The sequence below is a fragment of the Amblyomma maculatum genome, chromosome 6 (assembly GCF_055883805.1).
Source record: "Amblyomma maculatum isolate TAMU_Amacu chromosome 6, ASM5588380v1, whole genome shotgun sequence".
In the NCBI taxonomy this organism is placed as follows: domain Eukaryota; kingdom Metazoa; phylum Arthropoda; class Arachnida; order Ixodida; family Ixodidae; genus Amblyomma; species Amblyomma maculatum.
The window spans coordinates 47,589,585-47,602,617 of NC_139349.1; the positions used below are offsets into that span (position 1 = coordinate 47,589,585).

Genomic DNA, 13,033 nt, shown 5'->3' on the forward strand with positions numbered 1-13,033 from the left:
CTGTTCTCTCCTGTGGCAGGCTCTGGTTGGTTAGCATTCCCCTAACAACGTGTCGGTGTCTACCGACATGGCGGGGACCGGCAAGAAAGCCGAAGGTCTGTTTCGGCAAAGTATCGGTTGGCAAACGTTACTGCGCTTCACAATTTTGGCCCTAGCATGGCTCGTCGGTTTCAGCTCCCGCTTATTCGCTGTGATACGCTTCGAAAGCATCATCCACGAATTCGACCCATGGTAAGCTCGACCCCGGTGCTCGTAAGTCGCCGCCTCCAAAGACTGAAAATGGTCCGTACCGTGTGAGATGAGCGTAGAAGACGTTTTTTTGCGACATGCGAGCCTTAAAGTATTACCCAGCGAACCCGACCGGGCGGTTTCTTCATTCCGCGCAGGCGCAGCTCGAAGGTGGAACGCGCGAAACACGGAAGCGGCACTTTGGACATGCACGGTGTCGTGTAGCGTCTGCGAGGTTCTCCGTGAAATGAGTGCAGTCTTTCCTGTTGTTTGGCGCGTTTATTTTCTAGTGTTTCTGAACTATACAACTTTCTCAAGTGTTTTGAGTTGAGCTGGTCTAAACGCACATCCTTCCGAACAGCGCCTACGAGCGAAGGCCCTGACCGTGCTTGAAACGTGTCAGGAGGCTATTATTCTTTCCTTTTGTTTATTTAATGCAAGCCCGCAGAAAATGACTTACTTTGAAAAACGCAACACACTACCGCGTGACTTTTTGAAGTGCAGGCATTTCGATTGCTGCTGTAGTCGACGCGTTGAGCATGTCGGCTGCCTACGTGTCGCCCGAATGCCGTACATGCGTGAGCACTTTCAGAATGAACAGGTGCCATGCGGGCGCGTTGCAGTGCATCGCGTAAACGTTATGTATCTGCCCAGTGAAAAAAACACAATGGTCGCGTGCACCCGGCGTTACTCGGCAGCGGCGCTACTTTACTACGACTACTACTGTGTCATAAGGTTAAATAATTCTGCTGACAGATTTGCTGTGGTTGGTTGTGGCGTAATTTACAGTGTGGTGCTTGCGACTAAAAGAGTAGGAGTGCAATGCTAACCGGATGTTCCCGTTCGTTCAGGTTCAACTATCGGTCGACACACTACATGGTCAAGCATGGGTTTTACAACTTCTTGAATTGGTTCGATGAAAGGGCCTGGTACCCGCTTGGCAGAATCGTGGGTGGAACGGTAGGTCTGCATTTCTACTTTGCGAAGAAACATAGTAGTGCGCTGACATCGTGCTCTGCTAGATAAAACGAATGTTTGCTTGTGGAGCTTTCAGATTTCATGCTTTCTGTGCTTTGCATTGGTAAAGTAATAGTAGTAAGTGGTTTTATTGAATAAAATAATAATAAAGGAAGAAAAAGATTTTTGCCTGCCTCGGTATCTGCTATCGAAACGAACTGAAGCACCTGAACTGGGGCGGCGGAAATAAAGGGATAGCAAGGAGACAGGTAGGAGAAATCAAAGAGGTGAGCGACAGGGAGAAAGGACAGTTTAGGTTAAAAGGTAAAGGAGTATAATACAATAATGTACATTCCACACAGTATGAGTTTGTTTGAGGCCCGCCCGTGATTGACTCAGCACGCTGGAGCACTCTGCACTGTGGGCGAGCCTCCACAATGTGAATTACATTAGTAAACGTCCTGTTTTACGAGCGTCTGGCTTTTGTTTACTAAGGTGGTCTACTTGAACAGTTCATTTGGTGGTTTCAGTTCTGCTATTGAAGTAGCTGGTCTACTTGCAAGTTACATAATGAACTGATATACCTTGCATTTGTATCCAAATTTTCGATTTACTATTTCTTTGTCAAAGTTGGTGATTGTCTAATTGAATTGCTTGATTTTCCAATCTTGCTTCACTAGGTGTACCCTGGCCTTATGATAACTTCTGGGGCTATCCACTATGTCCTAAGTCTTCTCCACATAACAGTACACATACGAGACGTTTGTGTCTTCTTAGCTCCTGTTTTTAGGTAAGGCACCTTTTTTCACAATTGTGACACCTTAGTTCCATGCATAAACTTATATACTGCATTCTTCACCCTACAGCTTCATGGCACAATGTGTAACATCTTCTTTACTTGATTCATTCTAAAATCTTTCCTGCACTGTATTCACAAAGCTATGCTTCATGACTGAGTGAAAGGAGCAGAAATGCAAAAATTTTGGTTTTCTTACTGAAATTGAAATAGTGTTGAACCAATAAATGGCAGCCATTTCAATTGAAAACAAGCAATCTTTGGCCTAAATAGCATGTCCAAGTCTCAGAAAAGTCGGCTGCTTGATTTTGTGACAAAAGACACCATTGGTTAATTTTTACAACCACCACTACAAAATTTATTACAAACTGTCAGAGTAGTTGGAAAGAGTAATATAAATATGCAGGATCTATGGAAATCAGCACTATAGTGATTGTGGCATTATTTTCTGCCCAAAGGTGAACATGACTAAAAACATCTAGAAAAAAGCAAGATGTTGCTACAGGTGAAGAATTTTGTCAGCAACAAAATGGTGGAAGATGTGCTACCAGGCTGTTTTGCTAAACATCTTTGTTGCTGTGCTCACTAGTTGGCACTGACAAGTGCACTAATGGCAAAGATGAAAAATACTAAATTCACCTTTAAAAAAAGAAAACAGCCCTAGCTAGTGCTTATTAGAAAAATGAGCTAGTTTGCAATATACACATGTATGAAGTGCCTGAAAGTGTTAAGCTGGGTATCAGTGAGGCAGTTATGGTATGGGGCATCACTTGTTCCAGTGTATGCAATAGACAATTATGTAGCAGTTCATTCAGCCGTATCGTTTTCATTCCTGCGGTGATCTCTCTTCACTGTTAATAGAAAATGCTTATGCATCAGTAGGAAACATAACATGTTGTTTTGGTTTAATAAAGAAGTCAGCAGTATATTGCATAATGCTGGGAGTTATAGCCATTAACACGTCCTCTTTCCTTGTCCTGTGTCATTGTGGCTCTGTTTTTAACCATGGCTTTATGCTGCAGTTTGTGAACGCACACAACCACTATCACTGTTCGATACTGGCTTCAGAAAAGAGCCTGCCTTTCTTACTCTCTGCACAGAGCTCTGAATGCTAGTACAGCCATTTGAATTATGGGTCGTGGCATCTCCCATACCATGAAAAAACAATGTATCTTGAGAATTTCACTTGCTGTGAAAGTGTCCAGAATGGTCCTTCTGACACGTTTTATGAAAGGCTGTTTCTTGTCATTGCAGCGGGCTGACTGCTCTTGCAACATACTTTTTAACAAAAGAACTGTGGAACGACGCCGCAGGTCTTTTTGCAGCTTGCTTCATAGCCATTGGCAAGTATTCGTGCATTTTACCATACTTGAGCTGAGAACACTTGGTTTGTGCAGTCTTTATCAGTTCCCCTGCAAGGGTGCATTACCTAAGGGGTGGAATTATATACAGTATACAAATATCATGATTAACAATCACTGAACATAATGGTCAGTTAAAAGTTCAAAAAACGAAGCTTTTAGAATGGCTGACACTACAGGTGTTCTTACTGAGCTTTCTCTGTCTGCTACTAGGCTTTGATGAAGCTTAAGGTGGATTCACACGACGGACCGAATAGCGAATCGCTCTCACGATTCGCTGTGACGTGGCCCTACGTCAGTGATTTCCGCTGCTTCGCTTCAGTCCGCGAGCAGCAATTCGCGACAAGGTCGAGAGTCCTTTTCACAATTCGGATCCTTCACGGACAAGACATTTTTTTATTTATTTATTTCTCTCGCGGAACGCTTTCCAGCTATGCTCCCGGTGCCCAAGCATAGACAACGTAACATACATTGCACTAAAACGCTGGAGGAAAGCGAGAAGCGGCTTCTGACGACTGACGGCAGTCGTTTCTATTTTGGAGTCGAACTAGCCTGTTTTTGCCTTCATTCGCAGTGCATGGTTTTCACAGAATTTACAGTGACAGGCTCTTGCACTGCGCGATACCGAATGCGTAAGTTTTGTGACTGCACAGAGCAGTCGCTTGAATGTATTCATCGCTTTCCTCAAGCGTTTTGGCGCGCATCAGTTTTGGCATTTGGCACGTACCGGGAGCATAGGGGCAGCAGTCCGAATGGTCGTCTTCCAAGGGTTGAAAGCAGTATTTTCATGCAGCTCTCATAGAGTAAGCGCGATCGTTTGCACTGCAGAGAACTGCCTGCGTAGTATACCACATCGAGCGAAACAGTCACCACAATACTTTGGCAAAACGGCGCAGCAGCAGTAGCTGTAGGCCGCCGCAACCCGCGCATTCACCCACCGTCCATGCATCGTCCATGGTAGGCTACCCTCGATAACAGCGCGCCAGAACAAGGCTCTCCTCTCGCGCAGTGCCTGGGTAAGTCCGCTCTGTCGTCTGCTATTCTCTCCCACCGTGTGAATGCTCGCCGCGGACGGACGGACCTCGGATCAGAGGTCACGTGACCGATCGCTTCGCTATTCGGTCCGTCGTGTGAATCCACCTTTAGAGGTTGATGTATATCCATTTTCTACATTTCTTCAGAGGAAAAGTGAGGGTGTCATTTTAAAACATTTTTTCGTAGAGCAGCTCATGCTTTGAAAGAAATCCAGCATCGTGGTAAAGAAATGACATGTGCCCACTAGTGGTGTTCCCAGCCGGGGTGGCGCAGTGGTTACGGCGCTCGACTACTGTTCCCAAGGACACGGGATCAAATCCCGGCCTCAGCGGCAGCTTTTCGATTGAGGCAAAAAGCAAGGCGCCTGTGTGCTGTGCGATGTCAGTGTACGTTAAAGAACTGCAGGTGGTCGAAATTTCCGGAGTCCTCCACTACGGCATCTCTCATAGCCTGAGTTGCTTTGGGACCCCACAAACCAAACCAACCCACTAGTGGTGATAGATTTTCAGCTTGCTTTAGAAAAAATTAACAAACAAAATTGGCATTGTGTACAGAATTGAAGTCATCAGAAGCAAAAGTTCTGGGTAATTTAGTCTTTCAGGTGGGTCAGATAGGTATTTGCTAGTGGCTTCAGTGAATTGGCCACATTATAAACTTATATAAATTGGCTTATAAGAGGCATTATAAAAATGTAACAAGTCATGCAGGATACGTTGGGTGTTATCAATCTACTTGGCTGTTGCTTGTTGATCTTCTCTGTTGAAGTTTGAGGTTTTTTTCATTAATTGTGTATTATTTACTCCGCAGTGCCTGGCTACATCAGTCGTTCAGTGGCAGGGAGCTATGACAATGAAGGCATTGCCATCTTTGCACTCATGTTCACCTACTTCCTGTGGGTCAAGGCGGTTAAGACAGGCGCCATCTTTTGGGCTGTCCTCACTGCACTCTCCTATTTCTACATGGTAAGAAAAATTACACTGGACTTAGGACCAGTCGTAGCATTTTCTCCCAGCTTGTTATTGTTTGGAGCCTAGCGGGTCACTCTAGACAAATTTATGGTAAGAATACACTGCCCTGCAGTCGTAGGCCAACTTCTGTTTGTCTTCAATTCTCCCTTCTCTCACTAAGGCTGGGCCAGTTTTGCTTCATAAGGAAGACAAAAAACAAAAACTAGACATGCAAAATTAAATGGAGCAGACCCTCGGCAGTGAACGTCGACACTGTTGTTGCAATCTTGAATCTGATCGCAGAAAGAAATGTTCCCAACCTAAAAATTTCTCTCTAACAAAGTCTCCTATTCAACAAATGTCGAAACAGTCCTCGATCCTTGGGTGGGCCCTTGTTCACTCCCCTTGGCACACCAGACCATACTAGTGTTGCATCTTGCAATTCTACTTGAATTAAAAAAAAAAAAAAAGAAATTTGGACTCAATCTGCCATTTGTTGAGCTTTCGTTAAGAAAGCTTTCATGTACACATAGATATATGAAGGGCACATTCTGCAATTCTGTCTGCAGTGGTCTCGGCAGTTCTGTCCGTTTTTAAATTTCTTGATTCCGACGTGGTGGATACTTCTTTACTGAAGCTCTGCCTGAATGGTGCCGAAATTTAGGATTTAATGAACTTGTACTTGGTGGCGCTGAAACTGAAGAGTTTGACTACTATGTGACGACGATCCCCAGCAAGCCGAAAAGCCTGCAAAGCAAGATACCACTCTGATATAGACTGGAGCTTAAGTTGCAGTCTGAAACGTGTCCTAGATTGCCCGTTGTTTTCTATAAAACCTGCTATTACGCTCCTAGCACAACACTGATATTTGAAATAGGTGAAAACGCAGTACGCAGGGAGCAGAACCTCCCCATATACGTGGCACTCGAAGGGTTAAAGACGCTAATATCGAATTTTGTAGAAATGAAATGTGGCTGAAATTTTTGTGTGTCCATTTAGCCCAAGGCTTTCTTTTTTGGCTTTCGCTTTGTCCTGTCATAGGGTGTCTTCAAGCAAAGCAGGATGACTTTAGCAACTTAACCCACTGTTTTTACATACATATTATATGCAGGGCCTGTCTTGAAAGTAATGAGACTAGTCATAGCGGTGCGCCAGTATGAGTGTAATTGGGAAGCCAGCTTTGAGGAATGGTGGGGACTCAACTTCACAATTTGGTGAGTTCAGGTGGTTTTGAACAGGTGAAGCGAGGAGACAGGCTCGAGCATGTACCCGTTTCTTAGCTGCGTCGAGGAAACTGAAGTGGACAACAGAACAGAGATATGCGGTGAAGTTTTGCGACAAACTGGGAAAGTCGCCTACCGAGACACTCGTCATGATCTAGGCAATGATGTGATGTGCTAATTGCGACTGTTCTAAGGACACAAAGCATTTACAGACGGCAGTGAAACCGACTGGCCCAGGAACAACCCGGTAGACAGTAAACGACTGCTACGGACGGCAGTAATGATAGTGTGCATGTTTTACTGAAAAAATTATATGCATATAAGCTTCGTCATTACTGTAGAATCTCTAACTCTGCTGCAATCATAAGGACACTTATAGCAGATCCACCCCAGGTGGTCGAAATTTCCGGAGTCCTCCACTACGACGTCTCTCGTAGCCTGAGTCGCTTTGGGACGTTAAACTCCACAAACCAACCAACCAGTTTTGAGTAAAACACGCACGGTATCGTTATTAGCATTTGTAGTTGTCTACAGGCGCCCCAATGGTTGCTGAGCTGGACGGCTTCACGGCCATCTGTAAATGCTTTGTGACATTTCAACAGTTGAACTCAGCACATTGCATCATTGCCTTTATCGGGACGAATGCCCCAGTAGGTGGCTTCTACAGTTTATTGCAAACTTCACTGCGTATCGCTGTTCCAACGTTCGCTCCACTTTCCTGACACAGCTACGAAATAGGGGTACATGCTCAAGCTTGTCCACTCGCTTCGCTTGTTTGGAGCCAATAGAAATCGTCAGATTATGTAGCTGAAGGGCACCCCACTCAGCTGTACATGCGCAATGCCAAGACTAGTCTCATTGCTTCCAGAACAGATCCTATTTACAGTTGTGCCTCGTTAATACATAAAGCAAGGCGTTAGTAATAATGAATTGGAATTTTTTTTTCTGAAAAAAATGACAACACTAAGGATAAGGTCTGCTTTAGAGCATAGTGTAGACCAGCGAAGTTGGCATTAGGAGCTACAAGAACATTATTCGAGTCACCATTATGCTTCAAATGCGATGCAATTAAAAGTATACTGCGATACAGTTGCATATAGTACTTCATTAATAAATTACTTGACTTCTACTTTTCGTCTCCTAAAAATCCCTGCTACGTATCAGCATTTAGTCAGCTGAAAGTTGCTGAATTCAACTTAATGAAAATGCAAGCTGCTGTCAGAGTTTTGTTCAAGTGAATTCATGCAATACAAAAAACATGCATCGACTGCACAACCTTGCAGCGTCAAGTAGAAAACCGTAAGCGAAAAGAGCAATCAGTCAGTCACTGGCGCTGTGTTCATATGGTGCCTGTCAACAAAATCTAGAAGAGAAATTATCCTTGAAGCAGTGCAGCGATTTGGTTTTCATGACTGTACATATTAACCTGATAAAAATGCGTGGGCCCTAATGGTATCTGCATTTTCTCCTTGTCCATTGTCCAGACAGAGAGTTTCCATATTAACACGACGTAAATGCATGGAAAAAGTTTGGTCCTCAGAAAAACTGTCCATAATTCGAGTCCATATTAACGGGAGTCGTATTAATGAGGCATGACTGTGTGTGTGTGTACTGCAGAGTATACTTTTTTTTTTTTTTACGCAAACTTGCCATAAGGCATATCATATAAACTCATGTAAATGCTCTTAGCGTTGTCGGTGAGCCATTTAGAAAAGTCCTCTTCCCTTGTTGTGGTTAGACCCACTTCGCGCAGAATCTGTGTCCTTGATTCCCTTGTCCCTGCACAAGTCCATAGCAGGTGGCGAACATCCACTTCTGCAGCTGGTGTGGAACACTTTGGGCATGTGGTTGGTCCGATGTCAGCTTGCGATTCCCATCGGCATTTTACCGACGGGGTAAGGGCCGCCCCAGCTCTTATCCTTCTAAGGGAAACCTCCAATCTCGTTAAGTTACGAGGGAGTGGGAATGTACACGGGGGAATGAGGGCATGTGTACTTTTCCTTAAAGAGGATGCTAAAATGGAAACAGCGGAGCGGGCATCGAAAGGGAGCCTGGTGGGGGGCGCATTAGTGTGTGGAACTTCGTGTGTGAGGTGGTCAACTTTTCTCTGCTCAAGCTAAGCTCAAGCAGAGTATACTTGGCCACACAAAGTGTCACTTAACAGCTTTTTGTGCTATTCTTTAATGGCCATTCTACAGTTATAATGTAATTGCGGAAGAGAACATACTAAAATTATCTCACAGGGTTTATATAATTGCTTTTTTTTTCTGCTTTTCTTTGACAGGTCTCCGCCTGGGGTGGCTATGTCTTCATCATTAACCTCATCCCGCTGCACGTCTTTGTGCTGCTGCTCATGAACCGGTTTTCTAATCGAATCTACATAGGTAAGAACTCGCTCATGGTGCCCTACTGTATGCATCACGATGCGTTTGTACACATTGACTCCTACACAGGTGACTGATATGGACAGTAAGCTACTCATGTGATATTGAGTGCTCTGCCTTTTGCCATTGCAAAGAAAATTTGGTAGAATGCTTTCTTGCACGGTAATTGCTGCAGCTAATTTCAATGCACTTCAGTAGCCAGAACTTGTTTAATTTCTTTTTCAGCATACAATACTTTCTTCATTCTTGGCCTTCTCCTGTCCATGCAAATTCCATTTGTGGGCTTCCAGCCAGTTCGCACCAGCGAACACATGGCTTCTGCCGGTAAGCTGTTCTTCCTTGTCTGATTCTGATGGCCTCACGATTGTCAATAGACTGTTCACTTGCACACAACAGGTGGCGCCAGTAGTAGTGCCGCTCTATGCTACCACGTTAAGCCTCTGAGCCGCGAATTGCTGCTGCACTGCTTTTGATGCCGGTTAAGTGCCTTTAAAACATCATCATAAGCTGAACTATGACCACTGCAGGATGAAGGCCTCTCCCATTTTCCTCCCATTAACCCAGTCCTGTGCTAGCTGCATCCACTTGACCCCTGCGAGCTTCTTAACCTCATCCGCCCACCTAGTTTTCTGCCGCCCCCTGCTATGCTTTCCTTCCATTAAAATCCAATTTGTTACCTTTAGCGACTGTCGGTTATCCTTTTTTTGTACTACATATCTTGCCCATACCCATTTCTTCTGCGTTTTGGCTCTATAGCTTTGGCTGCATAGCCAGAAAAAGTTGTCCGGGAGTAAATTGAAATCAGACGTTGCTCTCATCCTATTACCGATTACTTTAGTGAACATCTTGTATGTAATGGATGGTAAGCTGATTCGTCTAATTTTTTCAAGCCCTTAGTGTCCTCTTTATTATGAATTATGATAATGTTAGTATTATTCCGTGATTCCGGTACTGCCAATGACACCAGGCATTGCGTATACAAGATGACCAGTTTCCTAGCACGATATCCCCCCAAAACAGGACAACGTGCTTGGTGGTCTCATCTGCTTGCTGGCACGCTGCGCACATTAAGTCTTCTGTTTGCATGCCATCCACCACACTTCGCCCACCAAAGCTTTGTCATCAGCACCCCCTGCGCGGGCTTCGAAAAGCAGCAAGCTTCTCTAGACAGAGTTGTCAAAGAACTGCTCCTGCTCGATCTCTCCTGCTTGATCTCTGCTCTGCCGGCGCAATATATGCGAAAGGCCGACTTCTTTTCAGTGGTCGACTTCCACCGTTGCGTCTCAGCTGCTAGTCCGCGCACTCTCTTCTTCCAGAGCAAGTATTCAGTCTACAAACACGCCTCGCTCCTAAGCTCTGTCTTTGCGCAGCCCTTAAAAGCTCGGAAGAGTGCCTTGCTGCGCGTTGCAAGCACACCGACAGCCACCCAAACAGGAGGCATGCAGTGGCGGCAGGTCATGTGACCAAATCTTGCTGAGCCGGTGCTACTGCTCTGTAAAATGTCTCTATCACACACCAGATGTTTTTTTTTTTTTTTCTTTTCTTTTTTTTTTTTTTTTTTTTTTTTTTTTACATTTTCGTTGTCGGCAATCATCAGAGTTGCTCTAAGCAAGGTTCTCGGCATGAACCAGTCGCCTGTCGAGTATAAATATTAGTTTGCAATGCCGTTGACAGCATAGCTGTGCATGCTGTAATAGGAGCTTAGCACTGGGATTAAGTACGCTAAAAAATTTTTTCCCTTATTACAGTTACTGCCAAAGTTATGCACTTATTACATCTACACCCACCAGTTACATGGGCTGATGTTGCTTACTTTTCTACACTTTTCCTTTCAGGTGTATTTGTGTTGCTGAATGCTTATGCCCTGTTGAAGTACCTGCAGACCTTTTTCTCACGGTCCGAGATGAAGACTCTCTTCTTTGGAGCAGTGGCTGCTGTGGCTGGACTGGTATTCCTCTCTGTGGTTGTCCTCACATATGCTGGTGAGTGCCACTCAGTGCTCTCGGAGGAGTGTTGTCACCTCTTGCAATCGAGAAGCACGTGATGTTTGCTTTTGCAACTCCACCATACCTTGCGTACCGGTAGCTCTCATATGAAAGGCAAATCAGTTTCTGCGCAGCAACAAATTCAGCTGTTAATTGTACACTAATTTGAAACTGTTCTGTGCATATTATGCAGTCTGAGGAAAGCTGCTGGAACGAAAAAAAAGGTATGCTTCTCACTCGTGCCTGCGGAATCGTTCGTTGAATGTAGGCACTACCAAGTTCCCGTGTGTTCATAAAAGGTGTGCCATCAACTAGGTGTCAACTAGGTGTGTAGCTACTGACGTCACTGGTTTTCTGTTTATATGTGGCCCTGCTGTAGCAGACTAAGCAGTGGTAGGAGGCCTCATTGGCTGCAAACCCTTGCCCCACGATGTTCGTTAACACTGGCTGACCTTTTTGTTTTCTTTTATGTTGTGTCTCCTGTGTGCAGGCTACATTGCACCCTGGAGCGGCAGGTTCTACTCGCTCTGGGACACGGGCTATGCCAAGATCCACATTCCCATCATTGCCTCGGTCTCTGAGCACCAGCCGACCACATGGTTTTCCTTCTTCTTTGACCTGCATGCCCTGGTGGCTACGTTTCCCGTCGGCCTCTGGTACTGCGTCAAGAACATCAATGACGAGCGGGTGTTTAGTGAGTACTTTGACCTTGATCTCTCCTGGAAAGTGAGCACTTTGCACTCGCTATGGTGTGGACCAGCTTGAAACTTACCGGACTGTGCCACTTCAGTTTTGGGAGCGGTGCTCGAAACGCACCTAAAATTGTTCTCAAAGCACGCGGTAAGTTTTCTGTCAAAGCAAATGTCAGACTTTTCCCCTTTTTTCTAAGCTTTTCTCTATTTTTTTTCACTGGCTGCTAAGAAACTGACAAACGTTGTAATGCATTATCTATGAGGGTTAACTAAGGTTTTCTTTCTGACCTGCTGAGCCAAAAATAAAACAAATATTTAAAGGGTACACAAGGTGTAATGCAATAGCGTGGCTTAGGCCCATTATCAACAGAGGTGTGGAAAGTTAACTGGGCAGTTTGGTGTGTAAATGGCCAGGGCCCCGCCATGGTGGTACAGTGGTTAGGGCCGTCGACTGCTATGTTCTGTGCGATGTTGGTGCATGTTAAAGAACACCACGCAGTGAAATTTCCGGAGCCCTCCACTATATCTCTCATAGCCTGAGCTACTTTGGGACGTTAAAACCCACAAACCAAACCTAAATGACCAGGACATGGATGAAAGCAGCATTTACCGTATGCCTTGTGTTCCTTACCTTCCATCTCTATCATTTATGAAAAGGAAATGTATGGCTCAGTAGCTCTCATGTTTCTGGCACTTTGGACATTGGAACAGTATATGTAATCTTTTTATTTTTTGACAGACGTCCTTGTTATTCTCCCCCACAGTTGTTTTGTATGCCGTAACATCAGTCTACTTTGCTGGTGTGATGGTGCGGCTGATGCTCACACTGACTCCCGTGGTGTGTGTGCTGAGTGCCATTGCATTCTCGAGCACCCTCAAGCTGTACCTTCAAGAGGAGGAGCCCAAGGGGGGCCAACAGGCCAACCACCACCACCACCAGGGGGCCAGCAGCAGCAGCCAAGGTGACAGCGAGGACAGTGATTCGGTCGAAGGCCGCGAGAAGAAGCAACTGTACGACAAGGTACCCGATGTGCGCCAGCACTCGATTCCATAGGCCATGCATGCAGCTATGATGTTGGATGCATCCTAGGAAAAAAAAAAGTGTTAACTAATAAGATGATTGCATTCAGCATTATGCAAGTGGATCCATTCAGAGGAGATACAATGTATGGCCCTTTGTTTGCATCCAGCCACCCCTTCTTGCTTTTAAATTCATTCTAAGCTTACTGGAACTAGAGAGCACACAATCTATTACATATTGTGCTTTTCTTTGAACAGGCCAAATTATGTTCCAGTACTTTCCGAGCCTTTTGCTAAAAGACTGAGAGCTTATCTGATTGAAAGCAAAGTCTGAACGGTTGAATTACAAGTCTGGATAGCTTTGCCAAGCAGTGTTTTCTCCTCCTTTATTTTTTCCCAACCCCT

General features: G+C 44.9%; 2 protein-coding genes across 4 annotated transcripts in view; one reads left to right on the top strand and one right to left on the bottom strand.

Moving 5' to 3' along the window:
• Stt3B (catalytic subunit 3B of the oligosaccharyltransferase complex) overlaps window positions 1–13,033 on the top strand; it is a 17,027-nt gene continuing 3,994 nt past the window's right edge. Inside the window, exons 1-10 of one of the 2 annotated variants that reach the window (XM_084606574.1) lie at window positions 1–231; window positions 1,080–1,188; window positions 1,866–1,975; window positions 3,236–3,324; window positions 5,185–5,339; window positions 8,832–8,931; window positions 9,157–9,255; window positions 10,767–10,913; window positions 11,407–11,610; window positions 12,373–12,629. In XM_084606574.1, the coding sequence (XP_084462700.1) occupies window positions 68–231; window positions 1,080–1,188; window positions 1,866–1,975; window positions 3,236–3,324; window positions 5,185–5,339; window positions 8,832–8,931; window positions 9,157–9,255; window positions 10,767–10,913; window positions 11,407–11,610; window positions 12,373–12,629 (1,434 nt within the window). In that variant the 5' untranslated portion in view covers window positions 1–67. The remainder of the gene's footprint in view (window positions 232–1,079; window positions 1,189–1,865; window positions 1,976–3,235; window positions 3,325–5,184; window positions 5,340–8,831; window positions 8,932–9,156; window positions 9,256–10,766; window positions 10,914–11,406; window positions 11,611–12,372; window positions 12,630–13,033) is intronic. The other variant, XM_084606573.1, reaches the window with a different exon arrangement.
• The window catches only part of O-fut2 (O-fucosyltransferase 2), a 19,865-nt gene continuing 19,391 nt past the window's right edge, over window positions 12,560–13,033 (bottom strand). Inside the window, exon 7 of one of the 2 annotated variants that reach the window (XM_084606578.1) lies at window positions 12,560–12,694. In XM_084606578.1, coding sequence (XP_084462704.1) covers window positions 12,676–12,694 — 19 coding nt within the window. In that variant the 3' untranslated portion in view covers window positions 12,560–12,675. The remainder of the gene's footprint in view (window positions 12,695–13,033) is intronic. The other variant, XR_014708012.1, reaches the window with a different exon arrangement.